The 17,135-nt window shown below is 33.5% G+C and overlaps 1 protein-coding gene and 1 long non-coding RNA gene across 3 annotated transcripts; one reads left to right on the forward strand and one right to left on the reverse strand.

Annotated features, from left to right (window-relative positions):
- Positions 1-738: 738 nt before the first annotated feature.
- On the forward strand, positions 739-3,310 carry LOC130818980 (uncharacterized). The gene is made up of 4 exons (XR_009044045.1): positions 739-1,004; positions 1,160-1,308; positions 2,179-2,248; positions 2,671-3,310. It is a non-coding gene; the product is annotated as an uncharacterized LOC130818980 (long non-coding RNA).
- A 1,744-nt stretch (positions 3,311-5,054) lies between these two features.
- Positions 5,055-16,367, reverse strand: LOC130818981 (uncharacterized). Of its 2 annotated transcripts, none has more exons than XM_057685277.1 (15): positions 16,101-16,367; positions 15,015-15,589; positions 14,539-14,767; positions 13,627-13,892; positions 11,108-11,878; positions 10,920-11,014; positions 9,889-9,951; positions 9,727-9,812; positions 9,557-9,622; positions 8,260-8,823; positions 7,986-8,060; positions 7,572-7,642; positions 7,362-7,419; positions 6,343-6,577; positions 5,055-5,962 (listed from the first exon to the last, which is right to left on the reverse strand). In XM_057685277.1, exons 2-15 carry the CDS (start codon positions 15,434-15,436, stop codon positions 5,334-5,336), a joined length of 3,630 nt encoding a protein of 1,209 aa, XP_057541260.1. In that variant the 5' UTR covers positions 15,437-15,589; positions 16,101-16,367; the 3' UTR covers positions 5,055-5,333. The 2 variants fall into 2 exon arrangements, with proteins under 2 accessions (XP_057541260.1, XP_057541261.1); XM_057685278.1 differs by having other exon boundaries at positions 15,968-16,102.
- Positions 16,368-17,135: the final 768 nt, after the last annotated feature.

Below are 17,135 nucleotides of genomic sequence, written 5' to 3' on the forward strand. Positions count from 1 at the left end.
GAGATTAATAATACTAATTATATATTATATATAGGATATGTATATATAACAAAAGAAAGAAAAATTTTAGAGATATTTGAATGATATTAGGAAAAAAAAATTCAATGTGATTGATATTTAACCGAAGGAATATTTGGTATGATCAAGATTTATAGAATAAGTGACCATTTTTGATTGATATAAAACGTATATTTGTTGAATGATTTTAGGAAAGATTGATAATAGCTGACTATTATAATTGATATTTTACATGAGAAATAAACTTTTTATTTGACTGATATTTTATTGCTATAATTAAGATTGATAGAATAAGTGACTATTTCTTATTGATATTTTATAATAGAATATAAAATTCATGGTTGATATTTTGCTATATTTTGCTTTAGTGTAATAGATATGAAGCTTAATTGATATTTTATTTTTTTTGTTGAATCATTTTAGGAAAGACTGATAATTATTTGACCATTTTTGATTGATATTTTATAGAAGGAAGAAACGTATATGATACCAAATTTTTTTTTACTATTTACCCAATTTAGCTGAATGAAGGAATTTTCCAATATACCTTTTTGTCTTTTGGAGGAAAAATTGTAATATTTGGGAAATTAACATTTTAAAACGAGTAAGTTTTAGAAAATTATCAGTGCAAGAATGATCTTAAATACATATGACATGAAACATTCTCAATTTAATTTCTTCACTCTTTTCCTTTTGTTTTATTTTGATTAAAAACTCAAACCCTTTCTCCCTCTCTCACCTCAACAAACCCAAAAACACCTTTCTTTTTCCTTACTCGTATAAACTCAAGGAATCAGGCACCATTCCTTCTCCCTCTCTCACGTCGACAACCCAGAAGCCAAGAACACCTCCCCTTCCACGAAATTTCTCTTTGAAACCTTCAAATCCGTATTTCTCTAAATTTCTTTGAAGAAAACGTCAATGGTTGCGAGGGCATGACCCGTTCTTCTTCCCTCTGAGCTTCGAAGGACCTGCGTGCTAAATCAGTAAGTTCTTCTTCTTTCCTTCGTGATTTTCTTCTCTTCGTGATTTTCAAGGTAGATTATCTATACTTCTACATTCTTGATTGTTTTGTGTAAATTATGGCTAATCGATCTTTCTTGCTCATTTTTCCTCTGAATTCGAACCACAATGAGTGTAGAATCATCTGAAAATTTCCCTCCTTGACCTGGATTCTGCCGAATTAGGGGAAATTCGAGTGAGTTTGGGCAGGTTGTGTAGACATTAAATTCAAGCCAAAAACAAGCATTGAATCTGTTCTTTCTCGTTTCTTGTTTTTGCTAACAGAAGGTAATCCTTCTTGATCTCTTTCTTTTGCTTTTTCTTAATAATCATGCTCTTATTTATATATAGGTTACTTTCATTGGCATACTTTTACTTGCTTAATCCTTAACCATGAATTAAGCCGTAACCATGAATTAAGCCCTAAATATTGATGAATCTAGTGATGATTGATATGTGATTACAAGAGATTGTGATTGAGGAGTTTTGAGAAAGAATGCTAAAATCAAATGTAATTTGGGTTTTATGATGTATAAATGGTAGATTGTGGAATATTGAAACAATTTGTTGGAATTATTAATTAGTATGTAATTTATAAAGATTAGAATATCGATAGGATGTTAGGTGTAGAAAGATTATGGAGATTTGATGTTCTTGAATATTATGAGATTCTTGTGAAATTTCTAATGGTGGATAAATCTTGTTATTGTTATTAATCGAATAGTTGGGTAAATGTAAGTGTTGGATATGACCTTGATTATATACGATTGGTTGTTCTTGAGAGTATCTAGGGTTTGTGTGGAAAATATTAGTTGAATGGATAACTTAGCTGTGTTCTTCTTTTTGGATAGTTTGTCATTCTTAATTGATTTCTCGGTTTTGAGTCTAGATGAAGATAGAAGTGTTTGAATTGGAAATGCAAAGGGGATTGTGGAGACGTACGATCTTTACAAGAATATAAGCTAGTTTTAAATAAGGTTATATATTTTCTAATGATTTTGGGGATTAGAGTTAGAACTTGCGCAATCTTTGAAATTAGAAATATTAGAATAGAAGATGGAACTAAGATGCGGTCTTAGGAGGAGATGCAATGAGCTATATGAACCTAGTTTGTAGTATCGAACACTTTGTTGTGATGTGATGTTTGTTATGCTTCAGGAGACGACGTCATCGAGGAACCTTTCTAGTGATTGCGGAGAAATGGACTTAGCTTCTTGAAGCGTCATTGGTGAGTAGTAGCAGTCCCTCAAAGGGTCTGGCCAGACTATTTCCTTGAAAATAAACCTTCTTGCTAAAGCTCTTTTGAAATTGAAAATTGTTGAGACAAATGTTGTTGTTGAATGCTTATGTTGATATTATGATATGGTCAATGGATCGGGCTTGCGAGCTGGTCATTGACGGAGTTGAGGAACATTGTTCCCTGCTCCCTGTTTTGAAGCGAATTGTCATTTAGATATTGACTAGCTTCACCCGAGAGCGACATAGCCTTAGAGCTATGGGGCACCTTTCAAACTAGACTCCCTGTGCGCACATAGATCTAGGAAATTGATGTTGCTTTTAAACCTATAATTTGAATTGCTAAGTTTTGTTGTTTTGGATTGTTACTTCTCGTTCAGTTTGATCTGACCCTTTGTTGTTTTCAACTTTTAGCTTGTTTGCAGATTGGAACCGGTCGGGAAGAATGGGTTAGCGGAGGTGATTAGAGGTTCTAAGGATGTATATTGAGCTAAGCATGTAGGAATTTGTAGATTTGTATTAGGATTTTGGATAAATGTATATTAGATTTGGTTGTGTTGGTTATATTTGACTTGTAGAAAATTGAATGATTATCTTGTGTTTTAGTTAGATGTTTGTTTTGAGATTTAGTTGAGATGGTCATGTTAAAGAGCTTGTGACCCCTTTGCTCAAGTTTTGGAAGTATGATTTCAGTTTCTTGGGAGATGAACCCCGTGGTGACCCTGTTTTTAGTCAACGGTAAGTCGGGTTGTTACAAAAATAATAAATGCTAAAATTACATGTGTCATTCTGAAAAACTCTTTGAGTATATAGATAGATAGATAGATAGATAGATAGAAGATAGATAGATGTGAGGATTGAGATAAGACTTGCAATGCGTCTCATATACGATTGTCTCAATATTAGAACGTTGCATATAAGATAACTCACTATAACCACATACTGCTTAGAAGCGCTCACATGTAGCTAAAAATCCGTCACATATAGCTTAAAACTGAATACATGCGGTTTAAAATCATATATAGCTTAAAATCAATTACATAGAGCTTAAAATTGATCACATAGTGCTTACTATTGACCTCTTTCATACTTTTTAAATTAAATGAGAATAATAATCTATTAGTGGAAAAATTATATAGTAATAATCATCACTTATACTTTAACAATAATCACTTATGCATTAAGAATGTAGACATAGATGATAAAATGAAACATATAGTGTAAACTTACATCTACAAAACCAATCGCATATAGCTTAAAACCAATCACATATATATTAAAGCAGTCGTATATAGCTTGAACTCGTCTTATTAATAGGATGGTCCTAAATAAGAATTTGTGTAATACTTGGAGATCTGACTTTAAGAAAAAATATCTTATAAGTAAATTTTAGAATGAGAAAGAATATAATAAAAAATAGTTATAAAATTATCAATTTACCCTTACCTATATCTTTGTCGCTTTTATTTCATTAATGGCAAAAGTGTTATCTTCTTACATATGCAAGTCTCACCACAATATTCTTTTGTTCCCTATGACATTAAAAGGTTGGATTTGGAGAATTGAGACTTGAAAATCCATGTCCATTCGTAATAAACAAATATGGTACCTTATTTAATTTAAGTCTCAACCCTAAAGTCTCAACTCAATTCTCCCTAAACAAACACCCCTAAATAGCTTTTTTATTTCCTTAGAACAAATAAAAATAATAATAGTGGTCTATTAGGAAAATGTAATCACAAATTATTATATGAGACGATCTTACTTAAAATGTTCTTCATATATGATTTTAATGGTTCATCTCATACATTTTACTTAAATATAAACTCTTTATTTGAGGTCCCACAAGAATGATTCAAATATAATTAGAATTTTGGTGCATCGAGAATGAGTCTTTTGTAACACTTAGGAACGATCAATACAAAGCTGAGTCAAATATGAATAATGAGTATAGAATAATACAAGGAGGAACAAAGGAAGAATATAATTGGAATGTAAGTCTTACATTGGTGTATTTGATTTTTGTTGATTTAACTAATTTTTACCAATTGAAAATGATTTTAATTTACCGATTAAAACTGTTTCTATTGATTGTAACTAATTATTACTGATTGAAACTTGTTTATACTAATTGTAACGGATTTTTAGTTATAAAAATATAGGAAAAATTATTCAAAATAATTCAATTTTTTATTGATTTTCTTACATAATCCCAACTTTTAATTAACAATGAATAATCCCAATTTTAGAATTACTTATCCATAAACATTATTTAAATGATGGCCGATTTTTGCAGGTTAATTGCTATAAAAAAAATGCTAAATAAAATAAAAAAATCAAAATTATTAAAATTAAAAGGTGAAATAAAAAAAAAAAAAAACTTACTTGATTTTTTTTTTTTTCTTTTTTGATTTTTAATAATTTAATTTTGTTTTTACTTGATGCACTCTTATCAAAGACCCTTACTACTTGGAATTATTCTTAGATAATTTCTACTATATTATAACTAATTTTTACCAGCTTTAACTAATTATAACTAATTTATAACTATTTTGCTAATCATAACTAACTTAATTGGCTAGCTTATCAATCAACACTTACAACTACTCAAATCAACCTACGACTTCAATTAACAACGATTTACCAAACACGACATTACGCAAGTATAATTCCAGTTTGTCAACTAAAAATATCGGATATCATCTAAGTAGTGTAATACTAAAGACAAAAAAAAAAAAAAAAAAAAAAAAAAAAAAAGGAAAAAAAGAAAGAAGTAGAAGCACATAAAAAAGTAGAAGGACATGGAAGTGGAAAAAGATTTAATTAATGATTGATATTAGTGAAAACTGTGATTAGTTACAGATGAAACTATGTAAATCACATAAAAATTTGGGGCTAACTAAACCTAAGTATATAAAAAGAATGGGCATTATTCACAAGAGCTGCTTTTCCTGAGGCTTGATTTATACAGCTTGACCTGGACTGGCTTCTTTTCGGCAATTAAAAGATTATAATCAAAATAAGCTAGAACTGTACAGTGTTTACTTGTATCCTCCTCAATCCCCATTACTCATTCCTCATAGAATCATATTTAAATCTGAGAGGTCATCCATCGGTATTTCGAGACCCACGGAATCGTGATCTTGCAAACCATCTTCGTCAAAATTCAACCAAGAACTCAGATCTCCGTTGCCTACGTTTAGTTCTCCAATCGAGTCTAATTCACTTAATGGCAAAGAACTTAAGTCCAATACATCGTCGCATTCCTTGGATGAGTCGAGGATGTTTCCCGGAGAAATCAGTCCTTCTCGTTTCCTACTAGTATTATTAGGAACCAACTCGCTTGAAACGTTAGCAGAAGGTTGAACTGGATGTGTCGACAACTGTGCAGCCTTTTGCTTTGGTTTTGATTTCCTTTTTCTTTCACCACGTAAATTGGATATTGAGGGGCGCCCAGCTTTGGCACTGGAATCTCTTTCGCTCCTCTTACCCTTTGCAGCTCCCAAAAGAGCTGACCCAAGACTTGTCGATCTTATGGCAGCACTTATACCAACATCATCAAGCAGCACTTCCTTCTTTTTGCCTCTGTTTAGTATAGGTCCATTCTTCGCGAAAGCACGGTCTAGACCTTCGTGTGCATCAAATGGACTCCTATCTGATTTACAATTTAGGTGATCGAGTTGCTCGTGACCAGTAACATTTGCTCCTGTGAAAAAGTAAGCAGACAGACGTTGCTAAGAAAATTCTGGAAGGATGACAAAACTCATGGACACCACAAGACTTCAGAAAAATGGTTTGCCAACTGGCATTCTATAATGGAAATAGAATTATCAATCTGCATCAGTTCATTTAGATGTCTCTCTCTCAGTGCGTCGAATACATTAAAGCAAAGACTACAATGCCCACCACCATCCCCTAAAACCCGATTAACACAACATTGATTGAGGCTAACTTCTCGTATTGGATTTGGAGTTTGGACGCAAGACTGAGTGTTCCTTGCGAGACACAATTTTATGTTCTTTAAATTATATTTACTACAAGCATAAAACAGCAAACGAGCTAGTGTTCATATGTTTACTACAGTACCTGAAGCTCTGGAGTCCAGTCGCATTTTCTGTTCAGCTTGAATACCACTTACAGCTCCTAAGTTACTGCTAGGGTTTGCAAGAAGTACATCTCGAAGAGCAGGCTCGGTGAAACAACTCTTCCCTGTATCTTTAAATTTTCGACACCTAGCCAAGGTTCTTCTAATAAAGGCCAAAGCCATGTGTCTGGGGATCTTACTGATTCCATTTCTAGCAGCGCTACTACCACGTGTTGCCTGTAGAAAGATTTTAAAATATAAACATATCATGATTAATCACTCCCTTTTCCCTTCTTTCTATCATTGTCAGATACAAAAAATGTTAAACTAGTGACGTTTTAAAAAAAATTTAACGATTCCATGATCTTGGATCAAATCAATATTGATATACACACTATTTCAACTAAAAAAGTAGCAACTGCTCATTAATTGAGAAGAACCTTAAAGAGAAGCTGAACATCCATTCATGATTCATACAAAACCAGATTAATGACTTCTAATGACGGTACTTTTCCCACAGCAACACGTGTGACAACAAAAACACAATGATAAAAAAGCATCGCACAAGCATTGCTTAAAGTCATTTGGTACTGCTCTGTTATACTGTGAGCATAAAGCATGCATGATTCACTGGTTATCACATAGAAAAAAAGGGCATACTGACAACACAGCTAATCTAAACCGCTGTTGAATGTTGATGTTAACGCATCATGCCATTTTTGCACAATGTATATAGACATTTGCTACGTTAGAAATATGGTAAAATAAAACAGAATATAGTCTCCTACTCTTCCTTCATGCCTGCATCTTGTTTTTAACATTCTCATTAATCTTGATCAAAGTGAATGTTTCACTTTAATTTCTTTGTTATTGATATCAAAATGCACTTGCCTCTCGCCAATTTACTTTGTAATTCATTGTCCTCTAATGGAGTTGTTGGCCATCAAAAGCAGAATGAACTTACACCCACAAAGGAACCGTTTAAAGGCAAACAACTATGACCATGGAAAGAAATAAGTACCAGAAGCTTTTTGTAAGCCAACTCAATCAGCCTATTCATCGCAATCTGCTCAAGGTCCCTGGAAAAGAGGAAAGAAAAGGGGATCAATTTCAGCAAGTATATCTTTCTTACTCCTCTCTACTACTAACCCTTGAGTCATAGATAACAAGAAATCAATTAATCAGTTTATGCCAACAAGTTACAAGGAGTCAGAGTAGATCAAAATCCTACCGAGCTTCAACCTCCTTGGTGTCTTCTACAACTTTGCGTAAATTTTCCACGATTGCCTTCTTTTTTCCGGCCTGTGGAATCAGGAAAAAATTGTAAATACAGACAAAAGCAAGATATTTAGTATAAAAAACATGATGACATAATGTAAAGTTTAGAAAAAAATTATAAAATATATGCAGTAGAGGTTAAAACATCAACCCCTACACAAGCTGTTTATTTCTGTAATGCATGTTACAATTAATTCAGAATGAAGTCATAATAGAAGCAAAAAGTAGGAATTAAATCAAAGATCCACTATAGCCAGAACCACTATCATCTAGAACTGCATATCAAATTATCCATAGAACAGTAAATGAAAAATCCATGTTTCTTGGGAATTAAAGAAGCAATAATAGAAAAGATCAAACCATCAACCTGCTGGGTAAGTTGCTTTCTTAGTTGGATTATCTCTGAACTAATCGAATCGTCTTCTCCCTCTGCTAAATCAGGCTGCAAAAAAGAGAGAAAATTTCAGAATGCTAACAAGTATCAAAGGTATTAGCGGTATTAGCATGTATACTAAAGAAAAAGAATCAAGTAATCATCAAACAGATTTATTCTAATTTTTTCACTAAAGCAGGTCTCAGAATTGCACACAAACAGCACATTACAAAAAATGACCACTCTAGAGACATAAACAGAGACTTACCACAGTCTCTGGATATAAGCCAACACTTTGAAGTTCAAGCAGCAGCTTTTCATCCACACATTTCTGATCATACTCAAACTCAAAAGAATTCACGAAAGCATTCGTGTAAATAGCTAGAGATCCATTTGTATCATTATGGTAGTTCACAGGTCCAGCTTGACCAACAGAATATTTAAGGCCATAATTAACTTCCTTGATTTCCTCATCCGTAGGAACTTGAATGGTTGAGAATCTTCTATGACTAGCATTGCCATTACAAGAAATTCTGTCTTCCATACATGGATTGTCCCTATGAGCTACAAAATCACCATTGCTTATAAAAGAGTTCTCTTCAAATTCGTCTTCAACAATGAGAGCAGAGAGGACTCTCTGGTACAATGGGGCAAGGCTGTTAAGCCCTTTTTTGGAGTCTAATCCGTCACAAGAATAATTCTTATCCAGAAAGTGGTTGACAAGGTCTCCAGTCTTAGCTGACTCTGTCAATCCATTGTCTAGGATGCATATCTTATTTTCACCAGAAACAAAACTTGGTATCTGAGAATGTTTATTTTGAGAAACTTGACTCTGCGAGAAGACACAACTACATTCAGAAAAAATTGTCTCAACGGTAAAAGATATTATATAGACAGAATGAAAAGACACAAACTACTGCATACAAAATTCTAAAAGTTTATGTATACCAGGAGTAGCAAGAAAACAACTTTAACAAAATTTCATAACCCCAATGCACTAAGTGGCTCCCACCTAGTGCTCCTAGACCTATGTGTTCAAAGAGAAGCAGATAAAAAAGAAATTCAATTAAAAAGGACTATTCCACCCCACCCCCTCTTCCCCTCTCTATACAAAATAGAGAAAGACTATGCAAGTCAAGTTTGCAATAAGAACAACCACTAAAGAGGTATGGTAAATATTATTTTAATGAGCGCTAGTGCAAAACAAAATTCTAATAAATTTGCTATCAGATATGTAAAGAATGCTCTATTCTCCCCTCTGCCTTTGACGGTTTGATTAAAATACTATTGAATCATCATCTAGAAAATGTCCAGAGCTAAGTAGAAGCAACTGTTACAACCAACAGGCCACAAGGATGTATATTGTAAATCATTCTCTAGCCAAAAACCTCCTCAACTAAAGGAAGAAGGGGCATATTTGATAGAAGTCTAACAGCATTATTAGTAGTTCAATAGCTAATATCAGATAGCACCTAACGGTGAAATATTTTATAGCCAAAAGAAATCATCAAAAGTTTTAAAGATGCTTTGAAAGTAACAACTAGCAAAAGAGTTCAAGCACATACCAGATGGTTATCACCCAGGCCAGGCATCTCACTTTTATTTAGATGATCATCCTCCACAGCTTTCAACTGATACATGTGTACCAACCCAAACAAAGAACATCTTCAATTCCAAACAAACTGTTATAAGCAAACCTATAAGAAAAATTATTTAAAACGGACAACAAATTCACCTGATCTTCCAAAAAGGATTTGTCCTCTACTGTAACACAAAAAAGTGGTTCCATTCTTTTCCAAAATGAAGAAGAACAACCTTTATCTACAAAAACAAGCGACATTAACAGGGCTAATTTCATATGACATTAAGAAAACACAAATTTCAGAGTGAGACATACAACTGGAGTAGCAAGCAAACTGTGCTGCTGCCAAGAGTTCTTCACGATCATCATCCGACTCACCTGAAAAAGAACACAAAAGCAAGTCAATCATACAGTAAAAAAGCCACAAGCATCTTGCGAATTGTGATCATGAAAATAAGAAAATGCAACCATGACACATTTGATATCTAAGTTACTCAATTGACTTATTTATAAAAAAATTATGTCTTCAACTTTAGTCAAATGTGAAATAGGTGAAAGCAAGAGCAATGGACATAGTAAAAATAAGTATTCAAAGTACGAATTATCAATTTCAAGAGCATGGAAGCAAACTACGAATACTCATAGCAAACTGAAAAGCATTTGTTTCAACTTTTACAAATGGTGATTAAATCTGATCTATTGGCATGATCCACTGAAAGTAAACACTAAACCTGAAATAGGCATATCTTTCCCTTCTGGCCCATAATGATCTGAGGCATAGCTAGAAAAAATGCCACACAAGTGTTATAATCTATGAAGTCTTCATTCAAGTAAATTTTACATTCTCAAGAGCAATACGCATTTAGTTGGCCCATACTGTAGTCAATATTTCTAATAATCATGCACAATTATCAAGCAAAGGCTTCAAGGATAAGCTCATAAATTCAGCCTCTAAGTTCTAACCAAAGAAGAAAAAAGCAATTGTACCGTGTTCAATACAGTCAGCATTAACATTTTCTTATCTAAGCATTCAAGTTATGTTAACTATACAACCAACACCTCTTAGAAAAATCCTGGTGTGCTCTGGTTCCTTCAAAATCAGAAGCTAATCAAGATAAGCAAAACTACATACAATAAAATTCATTCTTGCACCATCATCATTAGATCAAATAGAACAGTTTGTTGAGACTGAAAGCTACTAGAACTTAATAAGCTTATCAGCACGGAGCTGACCTACATGGAGCTGAATCTTTTACGTGAACTCTAGACTTTTCCTTCCAAATAATTTCCAAATTAAACAAATAATATCATTGTAGCATGAATATGTGAACAAATAAAAATTATACCTGTGAAATCTGGAGAACTACTATTTGAAAGTGGTCCAAGACGAGTAAAACCCTTTCGATCCGAATGCTTTTTAAGAGGAGGACGGCCAGACTTACTACAGCAAAGAGGGAAAAAATATCAAATAAATAAATATATTAAGCTTTACATAAAAATAGAGCACTTAAGCATCTAACACTAAATTTCAGACCTTCCATTCTTCTCAGATCCAGGTCTAGCATTCCTAACAGGCTTTACCATAACTGGATTCTCCAGCTTCTCCCTTAATGGGGATATGCTACCCTTTAGAAACGAAGAACCCCTCCCACTACGACCCTGTCTACGTACACCATCACCAAGTTCATCCTTCACAAGCAATTTGTTCTTCTTTGTGAACGTTCCAGGACTGATATGCTGATGACCATTCAAACTTTTGTCATCCAACTCAAAACCTCCAAGATCCTTATCTTTAAGCCTGTTATCGGAAGCACAAATCTCCTCACTTTCAGATAATCTTGCTGGAGAGGATGCATTGTCTAATTTTGCCTTTAATTGCTGTGAGCTACTCATTATATTTCTAAGAGGAATTGCCCCATTTATAGAACCAGGTAATCTGGAGCTAGAATCAGTTGGAGTGCATCCTTCAGAAGATAGTTGTGCATCATCATGATTTGAAGTAGGAGATACAATGTTTGTTCTCCGATTACGGGAAATTTTATGAGGCCTCTGCCCCACCCATTGAGCCATTGGAGGAGATGAAGAATCAGTGGGTAGGGGGCGTTTACGATTGTTACCTCCTGCCAAGGAATGAACTTTGTTCCCAACTAAAGGTTGCTCCCAGTCTTCTATTGTGGAAGACATCCGTGAGAAGCAAGGAGATGAGTTTCCTACAGATGCAGAACCAATTCTGTGAGCCCTTGAAGCTTTGCCCTTCGTAACAGAACCAGAGCTAAGCACATGAGGATCTTCACGCATATTTAACCTGGATGTTTAGAAGATCATCACAAACAAATAGATCAGCATGTCTACCCAAAATAATAAAGAAACAAACCCATCATAAACCAATGTAATTTAGTTTGTATCAGCACTCAACAATTTAACATAGATGGCTGAATGTGAATTTAGATAACTGTTCTTCAGCAGCATCTGGGAAATCTCTAGGGGTTTTTTGCTTTATATGTGTAAAAATTATGCGATGGTGATTAATTGGAGTTCTGCAGGAATACCTACTGTTACGTAGATGGACTGAATTTGAATTTAGATAATTGTTCCTCAGCAGCATCTGGGAAATCTCTTTGTATATGTATTTTTTGAGCCAATATATTATCCATATCCCTAGTCTATACCCAATTACCTTGAAATACTTCCATGTGCGATAAGCCCTTAAAGAATATACAAGAACAAAGTGTTGGATTCCAATGCTTCATTGAGCATTGTCTTGTGCTAAATAAATTTTGTTTCGTTTTGGGCCAACTTGTTCTAAAGTGCGAGTCCTTGGTTTTTTTTTATCAGTATTTCTGGTTTAAAATTTGAATTTACAACTTGAGTTAAGCTACAGAACTCGATCATTCAAAATTCTGGCATGGATGGTTGGTGCATGCTGGTCTTGGAGCTCGAGTTTGAAATTGAAGAAATATTATTTGATGATCATTCTTGAAAATTATTTTTAGTTGTATGTCTTTTCCTTTAACTCATGAAAATTCATCTCTTGCAGATCCGGGTCTTCCAATGGCGCTACTGGGCACTGGCAGCAATAAAGTAGAAGGAGCTCCTTCACCTGTGAGCTTGAGTGGCCACATGACACCCAAGAATGAATTACACAAGACTTCATTATCTTGGGAACTCACTGGAATGAACAAGGAATGATTACTACAGAAAGAAAACTCCCAAGTATATATAATCGTTCCTTGTTTATTCCAGTGAGTTCCCAAGATAATGAAGTCTTGTCTAATTCATTCTTCGGTGTCATGTGGCCACTCAAGCTCACAGGTGAAGGAGTTCCTTCTACTTTTTGCTTCCAGTAGCGCCATTGGAAGACCCGGATCCACAAAAGATCAATTTTCACAATCTAAAGGAAATGACATACAAATATAAATAATTTTCAAGAATGACCATCAAACAAGACTTCTTCAAGTTCAAACTCGAGCTCCAAGACCAGCATGCACCAAGCACCTATGCCAGAATTTTGAATGATCTAGTTTTGTAGCTTAACTCAAGCTGTAAATTCAAATTTTAATCCAGCAACACTGATAAAAAAAAAAAAAAAAAAAAAAAAAAAAAAAAAAAAAAAACCAAAGGACTCGCACTTTAGAACAAGTTGGCCCAAAACGAAATAAAATTTATTTAACACAAGACAATGTTCAATGAAGCATTGGAATCCAAAGCTTTGTTCTAGTATATTCTTTAAAGGCACATCGCACATGAAAGTATTTCAAGGTAATGCGGTATAGACTTGGGATATAGAAAATCTATTGGCTCAAAAAATACATATACAACAATGGCCCCCAGAGATTTCCCAGATGCTGCTGAGGAACAGTTATCTAAATTCACATTCAGTCCATCTATGTAACAGTAGGTATTCCTGCAGAACTCCAATTAATCACCATCGCATAATTTACACATATAAAGCAGAAAGCAAGTATTATACTGTGGGGAAAATTCAGACCGTCATAGTAAATTTAATAGAAACAAATGACATCAATTTTTTGGATTGCAGAGTTATAAAAGCACCTGAAGCCATGAGCATCTGAAGAGTGAATTCCAGAGTCATTGCTTAGTCTACCATGCATGGTCCTCTTAATTTCTCCATCACCATCAACTGACCTAGGAAAAACACTACTTACAGAACGTTTCCTTTTCATTTTTCTGTCCCATCCCTCCCCAACAGCAGGCAGTCTACGAATTTTTTCTTCACCAAGGTCAGAACCACCCTCTCTAGCTCCATCTTTATCCTTTACCAGGGCTTGCCTAGGAACTCCATTGCTCCGTCCCTCCGCCTGAAAAAACTCAAATCAAAAAAATCAATGGAAGTGATATATAAATAGCAAAAGTTATAAGAGAACCTTTATAGGCAACATAAATTGAAGTCCCACGAAATTTTCATGAGAGGAAATTTCCAGTCTAAAGGAGGTCACAAAAACCCTAAAATTCATCAGTGTTTCAGTAAAATAACCCATGAAGGCATGGAATAATAACTGCTATTTATAGCGAATAAATACTTCAAATGAGCCATCAAAGACTCAGTTTGAGTGCGGACATACGCTCACTGAGCCATCATTTATAACCACAATTTACAGCATTCAGATGGCAGATATTATCAAGCGGTCAAGAGCTGTCTGTGGGCGTGTATAAACACGATGTCTAAATAATTCAATCAAGAAACATGAAAGTTGTTTTGTTACAGACACGTGTAAAGGATCATTTTGAAAGAATATGTGACAAGGTATGAGGTATATACCAATTTCTACAAATCTAAATAGTCCCAATTATCTGTTTGGTGATTTGCAGGCTTACATCTTATGCAGCAAAAAGGTACCAGAAACCATGGCAAACCAATGAATCCAACTCCAGAAAAACCTAGAAAAAAAATGCCATGTATACAGAACAGAAAAGATAAAAGGACATTCAATAGTTATAACATACCCGCAAGTCTCCCATGGGTGTACGAGCACGCTTATTGGGAACAAGATTCTTATTTCTTTCCTCTAACTTTTGAGTTGCAAGGTCTGATGAGTTTCGATGGGACTGAGTTCCCATCTTTGGCAAGTTTGAACCACTGGATCTTTCATTTGTTAGATGCTTCCTTGAGCTCAAGGCTTCAACATATTTGCCCAGTTTATTTAATGAATCATCCCATCTTTTTATTCTATTCCTGCATTCAGCAGTACAAACCTACTGTCAGCAACTAATCACATGTCAACAAAAAGACACTAATCCTTTGAATTTGTCAAGCACATGAAGCTAGCACCATCTCTTAAATATTTTTTAAAACAATTGAGCGCAATATACATTTAATAATTTGCAAGTATATCTATGGATCAGATGAAGTATAAACAAAACCAAGAAAATCAATTTATAAACCAATCTATAGTATGCATGCTTCTATCATTAAGAAGTACCTGGCCTTTACAGAACCATCACAAACAACTTCTTTAAGCCGTTTTATTTCTTCTATAGCCAAAGTCGAAGGAGGCTTCGAATGAAGGGCTCCAAACGAATTATCTTCAGAGACATTGCCGAAGGAAGAATCTAATGCCCTCCTCAATTCAACTGGTCGCTTATTTTTCAGATCTACCATATTAATGGGCTCAAGATTCAAACACTGCGACAATGGTGGAAGATCAGTAGCATGCGCAACATTCATCTTTGATGTGCCAGGTCCAGAGCTGAAACTCCTAGCCTCACTTCCCTCACGAAAGCTTCCAGACCTATCCAAACTAGGACTTGCATAGTTACTCCGTTGTCCATTAATATAGTTCCCTGAGAAGCCAGAGTCGTCTGGACTCACAGAACTCAATTCAAACTTCGTACTTCCAGCCATTATTTTAAATCCAAATAACTAACTCATCTCCAGATAAAACCTAAACTTCAACCTCGGACCATTTAGCAAGCTAATGAATCAACGCAATATGATTTCTCAAATCCAAAACAACCCAGAATCAATCAATTCCGTAAATTACATCCACCGAAATATCTGTCAAAACAGCAACTGATCAATTCAATTTACACATAAACATATGAACTGTAAAAGCAAAATTACCAATTACTATACATGAAACAACCCTAATTATTTGGTTCTAAGCTAAAGCCTAAAGTGCTGTAAAACTAAGATAAAATTCAAATATCATAGAAAAAAAAAAAAAAAAAGAAAAAAAAAAAGAAAAACAATTACTCTAATCATCCAACAATTGGACCAAACTAAGCGAAATACAACAAAATAAACAATTGATCAGATCAAAGCAAGTCAATTACTAAATCATATAAACTCGATCCAATTTGACATCATAAACGAGAGGTAAAGTCGTATTATTTGACAAATCATATACAAAAAAGAAAAAGAAAACTAAATTACCAAATATTAGGGTTACATAGCTACGGTAGAATAGAAATTTATCGAAATAAAAACAATTACTTTAATCATCAAACAATTGGAGCGAACTAAAAGAATCAACAAAATGAAAAATTAATTGAAGCAAGCCAATTACTTGATCAAAAGAAGCCGATTAAACTGAAGATAAATTTGAGCTAAAGGTTAAGTCGTGTTATTTTCTGTAAGCGAACAAAAAACGCCCCTACTTGCCTAGTAATCCTCCGAGATCTATGTTTTAATGAAAATGCACCTAAAATTTTTTGGATGAAATTTAGTCAAGATTTGGCTTAAAGAATAAAATAAGATAGAAATAAGGGTTTAAGATAGACAAAAATATAGATTTGTGAATTATATTTATATAAAGAAAGAGAGAGAAAAATAATAATTTGGGAATGATATTTAAAAAAAGGAAGAGAAAAATAATGAGTTTGTTAAAGAAATTTGAAGAAAGAGAGTAGGAGCAAATTTATATAAAAGTGGAGTAAATTGGGTTATAAATAGTATAAAATAGAAGATTATATTGTAAAAATGAAAATAAAAAAAACACACTATTCTTAATATCTAACAGTTGAAAAAGTTTAATATGAACTTAGTCTACGCTAATATTAGAATGCACCAACATTTACACTCCCCTCCACCTCACTTTTATACTCTTACAGATCACCTCACTCTACTCTACTTTACTCTTATGCTGTTACACTTCACTTTAAAAATTTTAAAAATTAAAAAAATTAAAAATTAAATTAAAATTTAAAAATTATAAATTAAAAAATTATAAATTTAAAAAATTAAAAGTAAAATTAAATTATTTTTTAAAAAAAGTTTTTTCTAGTTACTTTAGAGTTTGTAATAAAAAGTAAAGAGAGCAGAAATAAGAGTGTTAAAACTTATCAACAAAATAAACAATTTATTGAAACAATTCAATTATTTTTATCTTAGCAAAATGAACAAAAAATAGACCTAATTACCTAGTAAATCTATGCTAAGAGTGCTATGAAACTAAGATGAAGTAAAAATATTATTATAAAAATGAAAAAATTACTTTAACTAACTGCAAAATTGAACCAAGCTAAACTAAAATCAACAAAATAAACAATTAACTGACACAAGTCAATTACTAATATTAAAAAAATACTTAAACTGAACAAAA

Source organism: Amaranthus tricolor, chromosome 7 (assembly GCF_026212465.1).
Source record: "Amaranthus tricolor cultivar Red isolate AtriRed21 chromosome 7, ASM2621246v1, whole genome shotgun sequence".
Lineage (NCBI taxonomy): Eukaryota > Viridiplantae > Streptophyta > Magnoliopsida > Caryophyllales > Amaranthaceae > Amaranthus > Amaranthus tricolor.